This window comes from Scyliorhinus torazame, chromosome 2, assembly GCF_047496885.1.
Source record: "Scyliorhinus torazame isolate Kashiwa2021f chromosome 2, sScyTor2.1, whole genome shotgun sequence".
Taxonomy (NCBI): Eukaryota; Metazoa; Chordata; class Chondrichthyes; order Carcharhiniformes; family Scyliorhinidae; genus Scyliorhinus; species Scyliorhinus torazame.
Genome location: NC_092708.1, coordinates 17,942,206 through 17,962,585, shown reverse-complemented (window position 1 = coordinate 17,962,585; position 20,380 = coordinate 17,942,206). Strand labels below are relative to the sequence as shown.

The window sequence follows — 20,380 nt, the reverse complement described above, 5'->3', positions numbered from 1 at the left end:
GTGCTTCAGTGAGGGAGCAAGTAAACTGGGTGGGCTGTTGTAAGGATAACCCAGTTGAAAACATTGGGAAACGTCAGAAATGGAGACTGATCACTTTCAGAATCCGGTGTGGAATCTGTAACACAATCCAGGTGTCAACTGGGGTTCAGTTGCAAAACATGTGAGATTGGGGCACTTCTGTCTCGAGGCAACCTGTATCAAACCATCTGAAGGTGTTCCTTAGTTTTGTTTCTCTGCGAAGTACAGGAATTGTAGTCAAACATTAATAAAGGGGGGAAAAAAAGAATACGAGAGAAAGCGAGCCGGAAATAAAAAGACAGTAAGAGCTTCTATAAATATTTAAATTATGAGTTAACAAAGTGAGCATTGGTTTTGTAGAAAGTGAGCCTGAGGAATTCTAATAGAAAGTAAGGAGCTGGCAGGTGAATTGAGTCTGTATTTTGCATCAATCTTCACAGAGGATACAAGTAATCCCAGAAATAGCTGTAAGTCAGCAATTGGCAGGGAGGGAGGAACTCGAGAAATTAACAATCACCAGGGAAGTGGTACCGAGCAACGTATAGGAGCTGCGCAAGTGCCCGGCTTCGATTGGACTTCATCCTAGGGTCCCAAAAGAAGTGCCGAGTGAGATAGTTGATGCGTTGGCTTTAATTTTCCAACATTTCCTAGATTCTTTTCGATTGGGAAGTAGCGAATGTGACTCCTTTGTGCTAAAAGGGAGGGAAACCGAAAGTAGGAAACTACAGGCCAATCAGCTTAACATCTGTCATAGAGAAAATGTTAGAAGCTATTCCCAAAGATGCCATGGCAGGGAATTTGGGTAAATTCAAGGTAATTGGCAGAGTCAACATGGTTTTGAGAGAGGAAAATCATGTCCAACCAATTTATTGGAGTTATTTGAAGAGGTAACGTATGCTGTGGACGTACTGCACTTATTTCAAGAAGGTATTTCACAACGTGCCCCATCAAAGGTTATTGCTGAAAATAGAAACTCATGAACATATTGGCATAGGCTGATGATTGGCTAGCTAGCAGGAAACCGAGAGTGGGCATAAAAATGGGTCACTTTCTGGTTGACGATGTAACGAGTGGTGTGCCACAGGGTTGAGGCCTCAACCTTCAATTTATATAAATGACTTGAATGAAGGGGCCGAAGATATGGCAGCTAGCTTTAGCTGATGACAGAAAGGTAGGTAGGAAAGTAAGTTGTGATGGTGTTAAATGTGAAATTGTCCATTCTGGCTGGAAGAATAAAAAGGAAGCTTGTTGTCTAAATGGTGAGAGATTGCAGAGCTGAGATGCAGGGGGACCGGGGTGTCCTAGTGCCTGAATCGTAAAAGCCTGGTATACAGGTACAACAAGTGATGACGAAATATAAAATAAAAAAAGCAAAATACACCGGGTGCTGGAAATCTGAAATAAAATAAAACTCTGGGAGAGTAAGTTTGGCAACTTCTGTGGGGAGAGAAACAAAGTTAACATTTCAAGTCCAATACGACGACTCTTTATAATTAGGAAAACTAATGCCACATCTGGCGCATGGTGTACAGTATTAGTCTCCTTAAGGGCAGGGTGTAAATGCATTGGAAGCAGTTCAGAGAAGTTTTACTGGACCGATACCTGGAATGGGCAGATTTTCTTATGAGGACAGGTTGGAGAGGGTAGACCTTAATCCTCTGGAGTATGGAACAATGAAAGGCTGGCTGATTGAAACATAGAATCCTTACAGTTCAGAAGGAGGCCATTTGGCCCATCAAATCTTTGCCAACCCTCCGAAAGTGCACCCCACCTAGACCCACTCCCCTGGCCTATTCCCCGTAACCCCATCTTTGGACACGAAGGGGCAATTTAGCATGGCCAGCCCACCTAACCTGCACATCTTTGGACTGTGGGAGGAAACTGGATCACTCGGAGGAGACCCACGCAGACAGGGGGAAAATGTGCAAACTCCGCAGCGTGTACGCCGCAGGGTGTATGTGGAGAGGATGTTTCCTCCTGTGGGGAAAATGTAGAACTAGGGGTCACTCATTTAAGACAGCAATAACGCTGAGGGTTGAGAGTCTTTGGAGCCTCCTCAAAAGTCAGTGGAAGCAGAGACTTTGAAAAGCAGAGATAGATAGATTCTTGATACTCAAGGGGGTGAAAAGTTATCTGGGGTAGGCGGGAATATGGAGCTGGGGATACAATCGGATCAGCCATGATCTGATTGAATGGCGGAGCAGGTTCGAGGGGCCGAATGGCCTAATCTTCATGTGATCTTATACACTCGGCCTCTCTATCTCCGTGTGATAACATTTCTTTTGTTGCAGTTGGTGCATCCCCCAGGGCCGAAACTCCAGACACCAGTGAGGATCATGGCTTTTAAATCTCTTCGATTTTTAGAGGTACGTTTATTGCGAAGCTGCCTTCCAGCCTGGGTGAGTGGGTGAGCAGCTCTATACACACACACCTCAGCTGCTGAAAGCATGTGTTCATTGCAGCCAGACAGTTAGGGAGGTTCCTGATCCCGGCTGGAAGGCAGGAAGTGATTGACCTCCGTGTCAGTCTTGCTGCACAAGGGTAATGAGATGGGCTGCAGGGTGAGTAGCGGTGTTTGGGGGTCGCGATCCGTAGTTCCTGATGGGTGTCCTTACTGGGAAACCTGTGCGAGAGCATGGGATGTTGACTGGATTGCGTTCAGCTGCAATGCTATTTGATAAACTGGTGCAACAAGTTAACATTTGTACTGCACCATAACACAGCGAAACATCCCAAGGGACTTCACAGAAAACAGGAAACTTGACTCGGGTGTCGGGTGGGACTGGGGTGGTGTTGGGAGGGGCGGGGGTGGATGGGGCGGCAGCGTGATGGTTGTGGGGCTGTTGGGGCGACGTGAGGGGCCCGTGGGGGGGGGGGGGGGGGTCAGGGGCGACTGCAGGGTTGGGGGTGCGCATGGTTGGGGTCGGGAATGCACGGGCGTGAGGGGCGGCTCCGGGGTGGGATCTTGTTGATGGGGGAGTGCAGTGTGTTGGACGGTGTGAAACTCCAGAGCTTGGGGCTGAGGCAACTGGAGGAAGGGCCATCAATTACATGACTAAACTCCGGGATATAATAATAATCTTTATTAATGTCACATTAACACTGCAATGAAGTTACTGTGAAAATCCCCCAGTCGCCACACTCCGGCGCCTGTTCGGGTACACAGAGGGAGAATTCAGAATGTCCAATTCACCTAACAGCACGTCTTTCGGGACTTGTGGGAGGAAACCGGAGCACCCGGAGGAAACCCACGCACACACGGGGAGAACGTGCAGACTCCGCACAGACAGTGACAGAAGCCGGGAATCAAACCTGGGATACTAGTGCTGTTAAGCAATAGTGCTAGCCACTGTGCCGCCCGGGTGCATGAGGCCAGAATTAGAGGAGTGCTGAGATCTATGTTGGTGGGGGGAGTATTGTGTGGTGGGAATAGACCATACAGCCTGCCCAGCCAAGCCTGCTCCCCCATTCAAGATGGTCTTGGCTGATCTTGGGTTTCAACTCTGTCTTTCCATCCACACCCCATATCCCGTAAATCCCTGAGAGACCTAAATACAGAACAAAGAAAAGTACAGCACAGGAACAGGCCCTTCGGCCCCCCAAGCCTGCGCCGACCATGCTGCCCGTCTAAACTAAAATCTTCGACACTTCCTGGGTCCGTATCCCTCTATTCCCATCCTATTCATGTATTTGTCAAGATGCCCCTTAAATATCACTATCGTCCCTGCTTCCACCACCACCTTCCGGCAGCGAGTTCCAGGCACCCACTACCCTCTCTGTAAAAAAAAAAGAAACTTGCCTCGTTCATCACCTCTGAACCTTGTCCCTCGCACTTTAAACCTATGCCCCCTAGTAATTGACCCCTCTACCCTGGGGAAAAGCCTCTGACTATCCACTCTGTCTATGCCCCTCATAATTTTGTAGACCTCTATCAGGTCTCCCCTCAACCTCCGTCGTTCCAGTGAGAACAAACCGAGTTTATTCAACCGCTCCTCATAGCTAATGCCCTCCATACCAGGCAACATTCTGGTAAATCTCTTCTGCACCCTCTCTAAAGCCTCCACATCCTTCTGGTAGTGTGGCGACCAGAATTGAACACTATCCAACCAGAATTGAACACTATTAAATCTGTCTATCGTAGCTTTAAATGTGATTAACAATGGAGCATCCAAGAGTTCAGAGATAGGAAGGGGCAGGGACATGGAGGAATTTGAAAATTAGATTATGAATTTTAAAATTCCGACGTTGCTTTCCCGGTGACCAAGGTGAAGAGGGGGGAATGGGCAGCAGAGCTATGATGTTCCCCATCCCTTGCTGGGATGGGTGCTTTACCTACAAGAGTATGAGCACATTGTTTGTGCGATGTGTCGCTCAGATGCAGGTGCCAGCCAGCCTGTTTGACGTTGATCGGATCGAGAGCTATCGGTGATGTGGGGATTGAATGGATGATTGTGTTTCTCTCGTGCAGCGGGTGGAGTCCTCACCTCGGTCTGCTTTTGTCTCTTCCAGTTGAAACGGGTCCCTCCTCACTGTCTGGAAGGGTTACGGGGGGTGTACACGCGGCTGGAGATCCTCGTCTGCTCAAGCTGCATCAACACGATTGAGGTGAGCCCACATCAAACACAACCGTAGCAAGGCTGCACCCATCAGCCGTCTCGAATGGACCGTGTTTAATATTTTACAAAAAGCACTTGTGTTATGTAGCACCTGTCCCATCCCCTGCGTGCCCCAAGCACTTTCCAGCCAGTTAAGTACTTTGTTTTTGAAGTGCAATCACTGTTGTAAAGTCAGAGACTGGGCACTAATGTGTGCACAGAAGGATCCCAGAAACAGCAGTTGTAAAAATAAGCAAATAGTCTATTCCTGTGATTTTAAGCAAGGTACAGATTCCCGCTGTTCTTGGGGAAGTAAATCGGTCATAATCCAAAGATGTGCAGGTTAGGTGGGGGTGGGGGCCTGGGGAGGGTGATCTTTCAGAGGGTCGGTGCAGACTCGATGGGTCGATTGGCCTCCTTCTGCACGAGGGATTCTATGGATAATCGTATTGAACGACAGAGCCAGCCTCAAAGTGCTGAATGGCCTGAGTGTGCTCCTATTCTGAAATTATGCCATGGAACCTTTTTTAAACACCGGAGGAGGCGGAGGGGTCTTGTTTTAACGATTCCTTCAGAAGTGCAGTACTCCCTCGGCACTGCACTCTGTTGTTATGTAGATCTCTGGAGTGGGACTTCAACCCATGGCCTGTTGGCACCAATAAACAGCATGCGCCCAGCTAACGGGAATGCACGGCTGTGGTAGTCAGTCAATAAATAAATAAATAACCTTTATTGTCACAAGGAAGCGACTGTGAAAAGCCCCTAGTCGCCACTTGACGGCGCCTGTTCGGGTACACAGGGAGAATTCAGAATTCTCAGCTGGTACGGGAATTGAACCCGCGCTGCTGGACTTGTTCTGCATCGCAAACCAGCTGAGCTAAACAATATGAAGGTTTCATCAACTAGGGATGACGCATTTGTGATGCAGGAATCTTGGAGTTAATTAATCAACCAGAGTGGCATGAGGATTGCAACAGTTGACCTCTCTATCCCTGCGTCACGTGACCGTGTGGTTCAGAGCTTGGGAATCATGGAGGGTTCATGCTCCACTTCATTCTTGAGGGATATGTAGAAAAATTAGGCAGTTGGATTCCAACGAACACCAACCGCGATCTGATTGAATGGCAGAACAGCATAGATGTTAGGGCGGCACGGTGGCACAGTGGTTAGCACTGCTGCCTCACAGCTCCAGGATCGTAGATTCAATTCCGGCCTCGGGTGACTCTGTGCGGAGTTTGCACTTTCTCTGCGTGAGTTTCCTCCCATAGTCCAAAGATGTGCAGGTTAGGTGGATTGGCCATGATAAATTGCCCTTAGTGTCCAAAGGGTTAATAATAATAACCTTTTATTGTCACAAGTATGAACAAACAAAGAAATGTACAGCACAGGAACAGGCCCTTCGGCCCTCCAAGCCCGTGCCGACCATGCTGCCCGACTAAACTACAATCTTCTACACTTCCTGGGTCCGTATCCCTCTATTCCCATCCTATTCATGTATTTGTCAAGATGCCCCTTAAATGTCACTATCGTCCCTGCTTCCACCACCTCCTCCGGTAGCGAGTTCCAGGCACCCACTACCCTCTGTGTAAAAAAACTTGCCTCGTACATCTACTCTAAACCTTGCCCCTCGCACCTTAAACCTATGCCCCCTAGTAATTGACCCCTCTACCCTGGGGAAAAGCCTCTGACTATCCACTCTGTCTCTGCCCCTCATAATTTTGTAGACCTCTATCAGGTCGCCCCTCAACCTCCGTCGTTCCAGTGAGAACAAACCGAGTTTATTCAACCTCTCCTCATAGCTAATGCCCTCCATACCAGGCAACTTCCTGGTAAATCTCTTCTGCACCCTCTCTAAAGCCTCCACATCCTTCTGGTAGTGTGGCGACCAGAATTGAACACTATACTCCAAGTGTGGCCTAACTAAGGTTCTATACAGCTGCAACATGACTTGCCAATTCTTATACTCAATGCCCCAGCCAATGAAGGCAAGCATGCCGTATGCCTTCTTGACTACCTTCTCCACCTATGTTGCCCGTTTCAGTGACCTGTGGACCTGTACTCCTAGATCTCTCTGACTTTCAATACTCTTGAGGGTTCTACCATTCACTGTATATTCCCTACCTGCATTAGACCTTCCAAAATGCATTACCTCACATTTGTCCGGATTAAACTCCATCTGCCATCTCTCCGCCCAAGTCTCCAAACAATCTAAATCCTGCTGTATCCTCTGACAGTCCTCATCGCCATCCGCAATTCCACCAACCTTTGTGTCGTCTGCAAACTTACTAATCAGACCAGTTACATTTTCCTCCAAATCATTTATATATACTACAAAGAGCAAAGGTCCCAGCACTGATCCCTGTGGAACACCACTGGTCACAGCTCTCCAATTAGAAAAGCATCCTTCCATTGCTACTCTCTGCCTTCTATGACCTAGCCAGTTCTGTATCCACCTTGCCAGCTCACCCCTGATCCTGTGTGACTTCACCTTTTGTACTAGTCTACCATGAGGGACCTTGTCAAAGGCCTTACTGAAGTCCATATAGACAACACCCACTGCCCTACCTGCATCAATCATCTTAGTGACCTCCTCGAAAAACTCTATCAAGTTAGTGAGACACGACCTCCCCTTCACAAAACCATGCTGCCTCTCACTAATACGTCCATTTGCTTCCAAATGGGAGTAGATCCTGTCTCGAAGAATTCTCTCCAGTAATTTCCCTACCACTGGAGTAAGGCTCACCGGCCTGTAGTTCCCTGGATTATCCTTGCTACCCTTCTTAAACAGAGGAACAACATTGGCTATTCTCCAGTCCTCCGGGACATCACCTGAAGACAGTGAGGATCCAAAGATTTCTGTCAAAGCTTCAGCAATTTCCTCTCCAGCCTCCTTCAGTATTCTGGGGTAGATCCCATCAGGCCCTGGGGACTTATCTACCTCAATATTTTTTAAGACGCCCAACACCTCGTCTTTTTGGATCTCAATGTGACCCAGGCTATCTACACACCCTTCTCCAGACTCAACATCTACCAATTCCTTCTCTTTGGTGAATACTGATGCAAAGTATTCATTTAGTACCTCGCTCATTTCCCCTGGCTCCACACATAGATTCCCTTGCCTATCCTTCAGTGGGCCAACCCTTTCCCTGGCTACCCTCTTGCTTTTTATGTACGTGTAAAAAGCCTTGGGATTTTCCTTAACCCTATTTGCCAATGACTTTTCGTGACCCCTTCTAGCCCTCCTGACTCCTTGCTTAAGTTCCTTCCTACTTTCCTTATATTCCACACAGGCTTCGTCTGTTCCTAGCCTTTTAGCCCTGACAAATGCCTCCTTTTTCTTTTTGACGAGGCCTACAATATCTCTTGTTATCCAAGGTTCCCGAAAATTGCCGTATTTATCCTTCTTCCTCACAGGAGCATGCCGGTCCTGAGTTCCTTTCAATTGACACTTGAAAGCCTCCCACATGTCAGATGTTGATTTGCCCTCAAACATCCGCCCCCATCAAGGTTCTTCAGTTCCCGCCTAATATTGTTATAATTAGCCTTCCCCCAATTTAGCACATTCACCCTAGGACCACTCTTATCCTTGTCCACCAGCAGTTTAAAACTTACTGAATTGTGGTCACTGTTCCCAAAATGCTCCCCTACTGAAACTTCTACCACCTGGCCGGGCTCATTCCCCAATACCAGGTCCAGTACCGCCCCTTCCCTAGTTGGACTGTCTACATATTGTTTTAAGAAGCCCTCCTGGATGCTCCTTACAAACTCTGCCCCGTCTAAGCCCCTGGCACTAAGTGAGTCCCAGTCAATATTGGGGAAGTTGAAGTCACCCATCACCTGTTGTTTTTACTCTTTTCCAAAATCTGTCTACCTATCTGCTCCTCTATCTCCCGCTGGCTGTTGGGAGGCCTGTAGTAAACTCCCAACATTGTGACTGCATCCTTCTTATTCCTGATCTCTACCCATATCGCCTCACTGCCCTCTGTGGTGTCCTCCCGTAGTACAGCTGTGATATCCTCTCTAACCAGTAGCGCAACTCCGCCACCCCTTTTACATCCCCCTCTATCCCGCCTGAAACATCTAAATCCTGGAACGTTTAGCTGCCAATCCTGCCCTTCCCTCAACCAGGTCTCTGTAATGGCAACAACATCATAGTTCCAAGTACTAATCCAAGCTCTAAGTTCATCTGCCTTACCCGTAATACTTCTTGCATTAAAACACATGCACTTCAGGCCACCAGACCCGCTGTGTTCAGCAACTTCTCCCTGTCTGCTCTGCCTCAGAGGCACACTGTCCCTATTCCCTAGTTCTCCCTCAATGCTCTCACCTTCTGACCTATTGCTCCCGTGCCCACCCCCCTGCCATACTAGTTTAAACCCTCCCGTGTGACACTAGCAAACCTCGCGGCCAGGGTACTTATGCCTCTCCAGTTTAGATGCAACCCGTCCTCATATAGGTCACACCTGCCCCAGAAGAGCTCCCAGTGGTCCAGATAACGGAAACGGAAGTTATTGTGAAAAGCCCCTAGTCGCCACATTTCGGTGCCTGTTCGGGTAAGCTGGTACGGGAATTGAACCCGCGCTGCTGGCCTTGTTCTGCATCACAAACCAGCTGTCTAACCCACTGAGCTAAACCAGCCCAAGATGGGGTTACTGGGTTACAGTGATGTGGTGGAGGTGTGGGCTTAAGTAGGGTTCTCCTTTCCAAGGTCCGGTGCAGATTCAATGGGCTGAATGGCCTCCTTTTGCCTGTGGAGAGCGGATCAGACATTGCTGTCATTCTCTCCTCGCCAGCCGGGAACGATTGTGAGGTTAGCTGTGTTACTTGCAGGACATTTGCTTCCAGTGATTGTTATTCCCTTCTACAGGTACTCAAAATGAATGGCTTGACCCTAAATCTGTGTGATGTCTTTCTCCCCCTCCTTCCATCTTTTGAGCAGGAAATTATCTCGGTCTGCGGAGGCGACCTAAGCTCTGCACTCCCGTGGCTTGATTTGCACACTCTTAATTTCAGCAACAATTTCATCACTTCACTGGACAGCTCGCTGGTAAGGCTATTCACCAGGATTTCCTACTGTTGGTCTGTTCCAACACCATATGTGTAAAGGGTAGCACTGTGGCTCAAACCAGCCCACAACCAGGTTTGAGTCCAGCTCTCACGGAGTCGGTTGAGTTCAGCTGTCCTGGACTGCCAGTAAAGGATGTTTCTCCGTGACTTCCATTCAGTCAATTTCATGATCCACAACCTTAACGAATACTGAAGAGGTAGAAACATTGAAAATAGAAGCAGGAAAACATGTGGCAGATGGGGTTCAACGTGGATAAGTATGAGGTCATGCGCTGTGGTCGAAAAAATGGGAAGGCAACTTATTATCTAACTGGGGAGAGACTTCGGGGAGCTCCGATACAGAGGGATCTGGGTGTCCTTGTGCATGAGTCACAGAAAACTAGCATGCAGGTGTAGCAGGTAATAAGGAAAGCGAGTGGATTGTTGGCATTTATAACAAAAGGAATTGAGTATAAAGGTAAGGAAGTGTTCCTGCAATTATACAAGGTATTGGTGAGACCACACCTGGAGTATTGTGCATACTTTTGGACCCGTATTTGAGGAAAGATATAGTGGCATTGGAGGCAGTTCAGAGGAGGTTCACTAGGTTGATTCCAGAGATGAGGGGTTTGTCGTATGAGGTGGGATTGAATAGTTTCGGCCGATACTCACTGGAGTTTAGAAGAATGAGGGGAGATCTAATCGAGGTGTACAAGATGCTAAAAGGTCTGGATAAAGTAGACGTGGAGCAGATGCTTCCTCTTGTGGGGCATTCTGGAATGAGGCGTCTTAGCCTCAGGATAATGGGTAGCAAATTTAAAACAGAGGTGAGGAAAACTACTTCTCCCAAAGGGTTGTGAATCTGTGGAATTTGCTGCCCCAGAGTGCGGTGCATGCTGGGACAGTGAATAAATTCCAGGAGTTAGACAGATTTTTAACAGGTAATGGGTTGAAGGACGGAGAACAGGCAGGACAGTGGAGTTAATTCCAGGATGGGATCAGCCATGATCGAATGGCAGAGCAGACTCGATGGGCCAACTGGCCTAATTCTGCTCCTATAATCTTGTATGCTTATGACTTTATGAGTGGGCCATTCGGCCCTTTGAGCCTGCTCCGCCATCATTATGATCATGGCTGATTATCCAGCTCAATGGCCTATTCCTGTTTCTCTTTTTCTTCCCCCGATATCTTTTGATCCCTTGAGCCCCAGAAGCTATTCCACCTCCAGCCTGTCTCAGCTTTATGAACAGCAGGGCTTAGATCCAGACTAAAGCTCTCTCTACACTGTCCCCCATCAAACACTCCCAGGACAGGTACAGCACGGGGTTAGATACAGAGTAAAGCTCCCTCTACACTGCCCCCCACCAAACACTCCCAGGACAGGTACAGCACGGGGTTAGATACAGAGTAAAGCTCCCTCTACACTGTCCCCCACCAAACACTCCCAGGACAGGTACAGCACTGGGTTAGATACAGAGTAAAGCTCCCTCTACACTGTCCCCCACCAAACACTCCCAGGACAGGTACAGCACGGGGTTAGATACAGAGTAAAGCTCCCTCTACACTGTCCCCCACCAAACACTCCCAGGACAGGTGCAGCACGGGGTTAGATACAGCGTAAAGCTCCCTCTACACTGTCCCCATCAAACACTCCCAGGACAGGTACAGCATGGGGTTAGATACAGAGTAAAGCTCCCTCTACACTGTCCCCATCAAACACTCTCAGGACAGGTACAGCACAGGGTTAGATACAGAGTAAATCTCCCTGTACATAGCCCCCATCAAACACTCCCAGGACAGGTACAGCACGGAGTTAGATTCAGAGTAAAGCTCTCTCCCACACTCCCCATCAAACACTCCCAGGATAGGTACATAAGAACATAGCACAGGGCTAAATCGCTGGCTTTGCAAGCAGACCAAGGCAGGCCAGCAGCACGATTCAATTCCTGTACCAGCCTCCCCGAACAGGCGCCGGAATGTGGCGACTAGGGGCTTTTCACATTAACTTCATTTGAAGCCTACTGGTGACAATAAGCGATTTTCATTTTTCATTTCAAGAACTAGGAGCAGGAGTCGGCCATCTGGCCCCTCGAGCCTGCTCCACCATTCAATGAGATCATGGCTGATCCTTTGTGGACTCAGCTCCACTTTCCGGCCCGAACACCATAACCCTTAATCCCTTTATTCTTCAAAAAACTATCTATCTTTATCCTAAAAACATTGAATGAAGGAGCCTCAACTGCTTTACTGGGCAAGGAATTCCATAGATTCACAACCCTTTGGGTGAAGAAGTTCCTCCTAAACTCAGTCCTAAATCTACTTCCCTTTATTTTGAGGCCATGCCCCCTAGTTCTGCTTTCACCCGCCAGTGGAAACAACCTGCCCGCATCTATCCTATCTATTCCCTTCATAATTTTATATGTTTCTATAAGATCCCCTCCCGCATCCTTCTAAATTCCAATGAGTACAGTCCCAGTCTACTCAACCTCTCCTCGTAATCCAACCCCTCCAGCTCTGGGATTAACCTAGTGAATCTCCTCTGCACTCCCTCCAGTGCCAGTACGTCCTTTCTCAGGTAAGGAGACCAAAACTGAACACAATACTCCAGGTGTGACCTCACTAACACCGTATACAATTGCAGCACGGGGTTAGATACAGAGTAAAGCTCTCTCCCCACTGTCCACATCAAACACTCCCAGGGCTACTTGAGTGACAGAATGAACTTTAGACCTCCTCCTGGTGGGCCGAGAACTCGTGCCTCCAGACCAATAGTACAGGGCTCTGGATCATTAGTCCAGTAACATAACCGCTATGCTATTGTTGGCCATTGACTGCTCCTGGCAAACTCGCTATGATGTCTCTCCTGTGCCAGTTCTCAGGGCTGAGTGCTGTTCTTGTTTCCAACAGGCTCTGCTCAGCATGTTGCGGATTCTGGATCTGAGTCATAATCAAATCCGGGACTGTGTGGAGAATCTGAAGGTGAGAGGCAATGATCACAATTCGGTCTACACGCCAGCAGCTCCCCGACATGGAGCCTGGATGTGAGGGGATGGCTGTGTTTGAGATATAAAGTGAAATGAAATGTGAGGATACCCGATAGTCAGGCCAGTGAATAATAGCGCCTGGTGGTTCAAGCTGCATGGACAGCAATGGTAGGAGGTGGGTTGAGGTACGATGGGGCCAAGTCGCAGCTCCAAGACATCACTGCAGGAGTCCCTCCGGGGAGTGTCCTAGGCGCAACCATTTTCAGCTGCTTCATCAATGACTTTCTTTCCATCACAAGGTCAGAAGTGGGGATGTTTGCTGAAGTTTGGACACTGTTCAGCACCATTGACGACTCCTCAGAGACTCCAGCTGTCCCTGTCCAGCAACAAAGAACAATACAGCACAGGAATAGGCCCTTCTGCCCTCCAGTCCTGCGTTGACCATGGTACCAGCCTAAACTAAACCCATCTGCACTTAGTAGTCCGTATCCTTCCATTCCCACCATATTCATATATTTGTCTAGATGTCCCTTAAATGCCGCTATCGTACCTGCTCCCACCCCCTCCCCAGGCAGCACGTTCCATATATTTACCCCCCTCTGTGTAAATAAAACTTGTCTCGCGCATCAGTTCTAAACTTTTCCCCACGCACTTTAAACCTATGTGTCTGAGAGGGTGGGAGGAGCGAGGTTGGAGGGGTATGATCCACAGCTTGGCAGTGACGGACGAGCTTGTCTAACTCTCTCCCCAAACAGGAAATCCTGGCCTTCGCTGTTTCCGCGCCTGTCAACGGTCATTGGCCACTTTATCTCTCTCGGATCACGGCCCAGTACTGTTCATCCTGTTCTGGGTGCAGGGTGTGTAGCAGAGCGCGTTCCCTCAGGCTTCCTGCCCTGGCAGAGCAGCATAGACAGGGGTCTCTCACTGCACCCACTGGCACAGTTAGAAACTCCTGTTGCTTTCAGGGTCTGTGCCTGGGTACATACGGGAACAACATGGACCAGCACCAAGAGGCAGCAGGCACACCTTCAGTGGCTCCAGGAATTGAGAGGGGCTTTCTACAGGAATGTTACTCCCAATACCCCTCGAGTGGGCAAGAACCTGCCTTTATATTGCACCTTGAACATGATGGGATCTTAAACAAAAATACTGGCACCAAAAAGCAAAATGAGATTTTAGGATGGGTTAGAAGAAACTGGCTTAAAGAAGCCAATCTCGGGGGGGGGAGAGAGAGAGAGTATGAGAGAGAGGCACATACATTAGAACCAGTTGCTACCTGGGGTGGGAGTGGGGGGTGGAGGGAGGGTGTGGTGGGGTTGGTAAGGCACATACATTAGAACCAGTTGCTACCTGAGGTGGAGGGGGGGAGGGGTAAGGCACATATGTTAGAACCATGGGGTTCCAGGGGACTGAACTCAGCCATATAAATACTGTGGCCAAAAAGCAGGTCAGAGGCTACGATTCCTGACTCCCCAAAGCTGACTCCACCATCTACATGGCACAAGTCAGGAGTGTGATGGAAAACTCCCTATGATTGGATTGGATTGGATTTGTTTATTGTCACGTGTACCAAGGTACAGTGAAAAATATTTTTCTGCGAGCAGTTCAACAGATCATTAAGTACATGAGAAGAAAAGGGAATAAAAGAAAATACATAATAGGGCAACACAACACATACAATCGGATGAAGCATACAGGGTGTAGTGTTAATGAGGTCAGTCCATAAGAGGGTCATTTAGGAGTCTGGTGACAGTGGGGAAGAAGCTGTTTTTGAGTCTGTTCGTGCGTGTTCTCAGACTTCTGTATCTCCTGCCCGATGGAAGAAGTTGGAAGAGTGAGTAAGCCGGGTGGGAGGGATCTTTGATTATGCTGCCTGCTTTCCCCAGGCAGCGGGAGGTGTAGATGGAGTCAATGGATGGGAGGCGGGTTTGTGTGATGGACGGGGCGGTGTTCACGACTCTCTGAAGTTTCTTGCGGTCCTGGGTCGAGCAGTTGCCATACCAGGCTGTGATGCAGCCCGATAGGATGCTTTCTATGGTGCATCTGTAAAAGTTGGTAAGAGTCAATGTGGACATGCCGAATTTCCTTAGTTCCTTAGAGTGCAGCTCCAATGTCACTCGAGAAGCTTGACACCAGCCAGGATATAGCAGCCCGCCTGATTAACACCCCTTCCACAAACATCCACTACCTACAGCAGCAACACCAAGGTAGCAGCCGTGTGTACCATCTACAAGGTGCCGCACTGCAGCAATCAAGGCTCTTTAGGCAACATTCTCCGAACCCGCGACTGCTACCATCTTGCAGAATAAGGGCAGCAGACAAACATGGGGACACCACCACCTGGATGTTCTGCTCCAAGTCATGCGCCATCGTAACTGGGAAATAAGACCATAAGACATGGGAGCGGAAGTAAGGCCATTCGGCCCATTGAGTCCACTCCACCATTCAATCATGGCTGATTTCAACTCCATTTACCCGCTCTCTCTCCATAGCCCTTAATTCCTCGAGAAATCAAGAATTTATCAACTTCTGTCCTAAAGACACTCAACGTCCTGGCCTCCACTGCCCTCTGGCAATGAATTCCACAGACCCACCACTCTGGCTGAAGAAATTTCTCCTCATCTCTGTTCTAAAGTGACTCCCTTTTATTCTAAGGCTGTGCCCACGGGTCCTAGTCTCCCCTGCTAATGGAAACAACTTCCCTACGTCCACCCTATCTAAGCCATTCATTATCTTGTAAGTTTCTATTAGATCTCCCTTCAACCTCCCAAACTCCAATGAATATAATCCCAGGATCCTCAGACGTTCATCGTATGTTGGGCCTGCCATTCCTGGGATCATCCGTGTGAATCTCCGCTGGACCCGCTCCAGTGCCAGTATGTCCTTCCTGAGGTGTGGGGCCCAAAATTGCGCACAATCGTTCCTTCACTGTCACCGGGTCGAAATCCTGGAACCCCCTCCCTAACATCACTGTGGGTGTATCTACAACACAAGGTGGCCGGGGTTTAAAATGGTTCAAGAAGGCAGCTCACCACCACCTTCAAGAGCAATTAGGGATGGGCATTAAATGCCGGACTGGCCAGTGATGCCGACATACCTTAAATGAATATTTCAAAAATGGAAGGCAACGGGCTAATGCAGGGTGAAGGGGCATAAACCAGCAATTGCCGTTTGTGGATGGCGTTGCAGGATGAGAGACATTGGACGGTGCTGAGGCCCTGATTGGTAATGAAAAGGCGATTTTCAGTAATGAAATTATCAAATCTGTCCTTTATGCCACAAGCAGCCCAGCAGCTGCCTTTGGTCAAAACTAAAGCCCCTCTTTCCCTAACTCCTCCTGCTCTTTCTAACTCTCCTCACCCCCAGCCCCTGTCCGAACTGGAATATGTGAACTTGAGCTACAATCTTCTGGAGAAAGTGCCCGTCTTCAGCTCCTGTTCCAGAGTTCAGCTGACCACTCTGCTGCTGCGCAACAATGAATTGGAAAATATCAATGGTAAGATTGACGCGATGGTGGCAGGAGCTTTTAGGTGGCCGGGGTTTAAAATGGTTCCGTTTCTGCAAAATCATGACCGTGTCGTGCCGACCCTATGGGCTGGATTCTCCGATCTCCGACGCCGAAATCGCATTGAGCAATCAGCCGGAGAATCCACATCGGCGCAGAAATCGGGGGCGGGGCCGCTTTTGTGATGCCCCGCCGCCTCCAAAACGGCGTACTCTAGGAGTGCCCCGCACACTGTCGGGATGGCCTCGGGACGTTACCCGAGGCCCTCCCCCCAATGCTCCGCCCCCGATGGGCTGCGTTCCAACGGCGTTGGTCACTCATGGTATTTATTTTCAGGAACTCGGGAGGGGGGGGGAGCCAATCCGTGGGCAGGGGGGGCTTTGGCGGGAGCTGGGGGCACCGTTAGGGGTTGGTCCGGGGGTGGCGAGACTGGCCAAATGAGGACACTATTTGTTAGGCCGGGTCCGCACCCGGCCGGCGCTATGTTGCCGGGCGTGGCCGCTGCAGGCTGCCGTGCTCGTGCATGGCCACGGACCCGGCAATTCTCCGGCCGTATAGTCGGCTCTAGCCGGATGCTCTACTGTGTGTCAGCCGGCGCCACCACTTAGTCTCAGATATTCATGTAATGGTATTGTCGCTGGACTATTAATCCAGAGACCCCTAATGCTCTGGGGACACGAATTCAAATCCCACCACGGCAGTTATCATTATCAATTAATAAATCAGGAATGTAAAACTCATCTCAGTAATGCTGACCATGAAACTAACATTGATTGTTGTAACGGTATACCTGGCCTGGTCTACATGTGACTCCAGACAGGGGGGGACAGCACGGTAGCATTGCGGTTAGCACAATTGCTTCACAGCTCCAGGGTCCCAGGTTCGATTCCGGCTTGGGTCACTGTCTGTGCGGAGTCTGCACATCCTCCCCGTGTGTGCGTGGGTTTCCTCCGGGTGCTCCGGTTTCCTCCCACAGTCCAAAGATGTGCAGGGGTAGGTGGATTGGCCATGATAAATTGCCCTTAGTGTCCAAAATTGCCCTTAGTGTTGGGTGGGGTTACTGGGTTATGGGGATAGGGTGGAGGTGTTGACCTTGGGTTGGGTGCTCTTTCCAAGAGCTGGTGCAGTCTCGATGGGCCGAATGGCCTTCTGCACTGTAAATTCTATGACCCACAGACCCTTAACTGCCTTCTGACATGGCCGGGCAAAGCCACTCCATTGTACCAGACTGCTGCAGAAAGGACTGCAGTGGGTCAAGAAGGCAGCTCGCCGCCACTGTCTCGAGGGAAAATGACGGCTGGGTAATAAATGCTGGACCTGCCAGCGATGCACAGGTCCCATGAAATACTTTTTTTTTTTAAAAAACAACGGTGCCTCCTGCTAGCAGCCAAGATGCTACAGGAAGATATGATGCTGCATTGTGAGGGGAAGCCATTCAGCCCATCCAGCCTGTGCTAGCTCTTTGAAAGTGCGACCCAATTAGCCTCACCCTCCTCCCACTTTCCCCAAAGCCCTATCAATTTTGGGGGGGCTTCAGCTATTCATCGGATTCCCTTATTTTTTAATAAATTTAGAGTATCCAATTTGTTTTTCCAATTAAGGGGCAATTTACAATGGCCAATTCACCTATCCTGCACACCTTTGGGTTGTGGGGGCGAAACCCACGCAGACACTGGGAGAATGTGCAAACTCCACACACACTGATCCAGAGCCGGGATCGAGCCTGGGACCTCGGCGCGTGGGGCAGCAGTGCTAGCCACTGTGCCACCATGCCACCCTTGGGGCAATTTACTTTAAAAGAGAGTTTTCTCATCTCCCCATAAGAATCTAAGGAATAGGAGCAGGATTAGGCTGTTACAACTGTGATTTTGCATTATTGTCTGTGGTGAAAGATGATGATCAGCGCAAGGTTCTTTCACTCTTCTGATAACTTCTTTCCTCTCTAGGAGTGGAGCATTTATCGCATCTGAAACATCTGGATCTGGCGTATAACATGATCTCGGAGCATTCACAGCTTGCTCCTCTGTCCCAGCTACACAGTCTGAAGGAGGTAGGTGTGGGGGCAGGGTGGGAGCGGAGTGCCGCCAGGTGGGGTAGGGTGTTTGGGGGGCTTTTGTCGCTCCCAAGTATGAAAATCGCTTATTGTCACAAGTAGGCTTCAAATTGAAGTCACTGTGAAAAGTCCCTAGTCGCCACATTCCGGCGCCTGTTCGGGGAGGCTGGTACGGGAATTGAACCGTGCTGCTGGCCTGCCTTGGTCTGCTTTCAAAGCCAGTGATTTAGCCTTGTGCTAAACCAGCCACCTATCTCCCACATGTTGGGGAATGAGCTTTTAATACATGATTGGAGTGGATTTGTTTATTGTCACATGTACCAAGGTCCAATGAAAGGTATTTTTCTGCGTGCAGCTCACACTGATCATTTAGAATATGAAAAGAAAATACATAATAGGGCAACGCAAGGCGCACAATGTAAATACATAGACACAGGCATCGGGTGAAGCATACAGGAATGTAATATTAATCAGATCAGTCCTTAAGAGGGTTGTTTAGGAGTCTGGTAACAGCAGGTAAAAAGCTGTTTTTGAATCTGTTAGTGCATGTCCTCAGACTTCTGTATCTCCTGCCCGATGGAAGAAGTTGGAAGAGTGAGTAAGCCGGGTGGGAGGGGTCTTTGATTATGCTGCCCGCTTTCCCCAGGCAGCGGGAGGTGTGGATGGAGTCAATGGATGGGAGGCAGGTTTGTGTGATGAACTGGGCTGTGTTCACGACTCTGTAGTTTCTAATGGTCTTGGGCCGAGCAGTTGCCATACCAGACTGTGATGGAGCCAGATAGGATGCTTTCTCTGGTGCATTTGTAAAAGTTGGTAAGAGTCAATGTGGACATGCTGAATTTCCTTAGATTCCTGAAAAAGTATAGGCGCTGTTGTGTTTTCCTGGTTGAATTCAGCCGAGTCTATTGCAAATAACAGCTGGTCATAGGAGTATCCTTTCAGCTGAATGCCCGTGTAATTGAGTTGGGAGGTGTCTTGTCTTGTGTTAGGGGTGGACAGATGTTTGGTAAACCCGTGGAATCCAGGGCTGGCCTTCATTTCCTTGGATGATGGGTTCCTTTCTCTAGTGGCTAAGTGCGATGTGAAATTTGTACTAATAAATTTAAGCTGCATAAAACAGCCCATCTTTCAGGGAACAATCCTTCCTAAACTACTCCAGGGAAAGAGAAAAAAAATTATAATGTACCTAAAGTACAGCAGTACTTTACAAAAGCTGTAATGGGGATGGGGTCCAAATCCATTGGGACCGTGTAGAGGGAGTTTTACTCTGTATCTAACCCCGTGTTGTACCTGTCCTGGGTGTGTTTGATGGGGACAGTGTAGAGGGAGCTTTACTCTGTATCTAACCCCGTGCTGTACCTGTCCTGGGAGTGTTTGATGGGGACAGTGTAGAGGGAGCTTCACTCTGTATCTAACCCCGTGCTGTACCTGTCCTGGGGATGTTTGATGGGGACAGTGTAGAGGGAGCATTATTCTACCTGTTTCATTCCCCAGTGTGAATATTGCTCAATTTGAGCAGACCGCATCAAACCTTTGCAACGTGTGAAATGTATTTGCCTTTTTGACTCCCCTCACCCCCACAGAACAGCTGTCTTAACAGGTGGTGTCTTATCTTTGCAGCTCTTCCTGGAAGGGAACCCAGTGTGTTACCAGAAAGCCCACCGACCCAGCACCATCCATCACCTTTCCCCCAAAGCAGCCTTCATGCGTGTGAGTATCTGTTGTAAGCTTGAGCTAGCAGAGTCAAGACCCTGTCAATGCTGCTCCCCCATCACTTCAGGATCAGCATCGTGCTGAGATACAGCTGGGAACTGCCGATAACCTCCCCTCAGTGCCTTGGGTGGTTCGTACTGCTGGGACTCTTGCTGGTGAAATGATCGCTATCTGTTGCAGTTTAATACTTTGCACCCACAATTCTTCCTACCCTGAGTTGACCGTACGTCTGCGCCATCACTAATTTCTTCTGTAACATCTCCCGATTTCCCCCCCCCCCCGCCTCATCTGATTTGTTGCTGAAACCCTCGTCAATCCTTTGTTTCCTCTAGACTTGACTATTCATCTTTTATAAATTTAGAGTGTCCAATTCATTTTTTTTTTACAATTAAGGGGCAATTTAGCGTGGCCAATCCACCTACCCTGCACATAGAACATAGAACATTACAGCGCAGTACAGGCCCTT

General features: G+C 48.9%; 1 protein-coding gene across 8 annotated transcripts in view; it reads left to right on the top strand.

Annotated features, from left to right (window-relative positions):
• stk11ip (serine/threonine kinase 11 interacting protein) overlaps nt 1-20,380 on the top strand; it is a 184,723-nt gene that overhangs the window by 25,816 nt on the left and 138,527 nt on the right. For all 8 annotated transcript variants that reach the window (XM_072468951.1, XM_072468929.1, XM_072468961.1 and 5 more), the window contains 7 exons: nt 2,310-2,384; nt 4,528-4,623; nt 9,553-9,660; nt 12,567-12,638; nt 16,010-16,139; nt 18,095-18,198; nt 19,822-19,911. In XM_072468951.1, the coding sequence (XP_072325052.1) occupies nt 2,310-2,384; nt 4,528-4,623; nt 9,553-9,660; nt 12,567-12,638; nt 16,010-16,139; nt 18,095-18,198; nt 19,822-19,911 (675 nt within the window). The remainder of the gene's footprint in view (nt 1-2,309; nt 2,385-4,527; nt 4,624-9,552; nt 9,661-12,566; nt 12,639-16,009; nt 16,140-18,094; nt 18,199-19,821; nt 19,912-20,380) is intronic.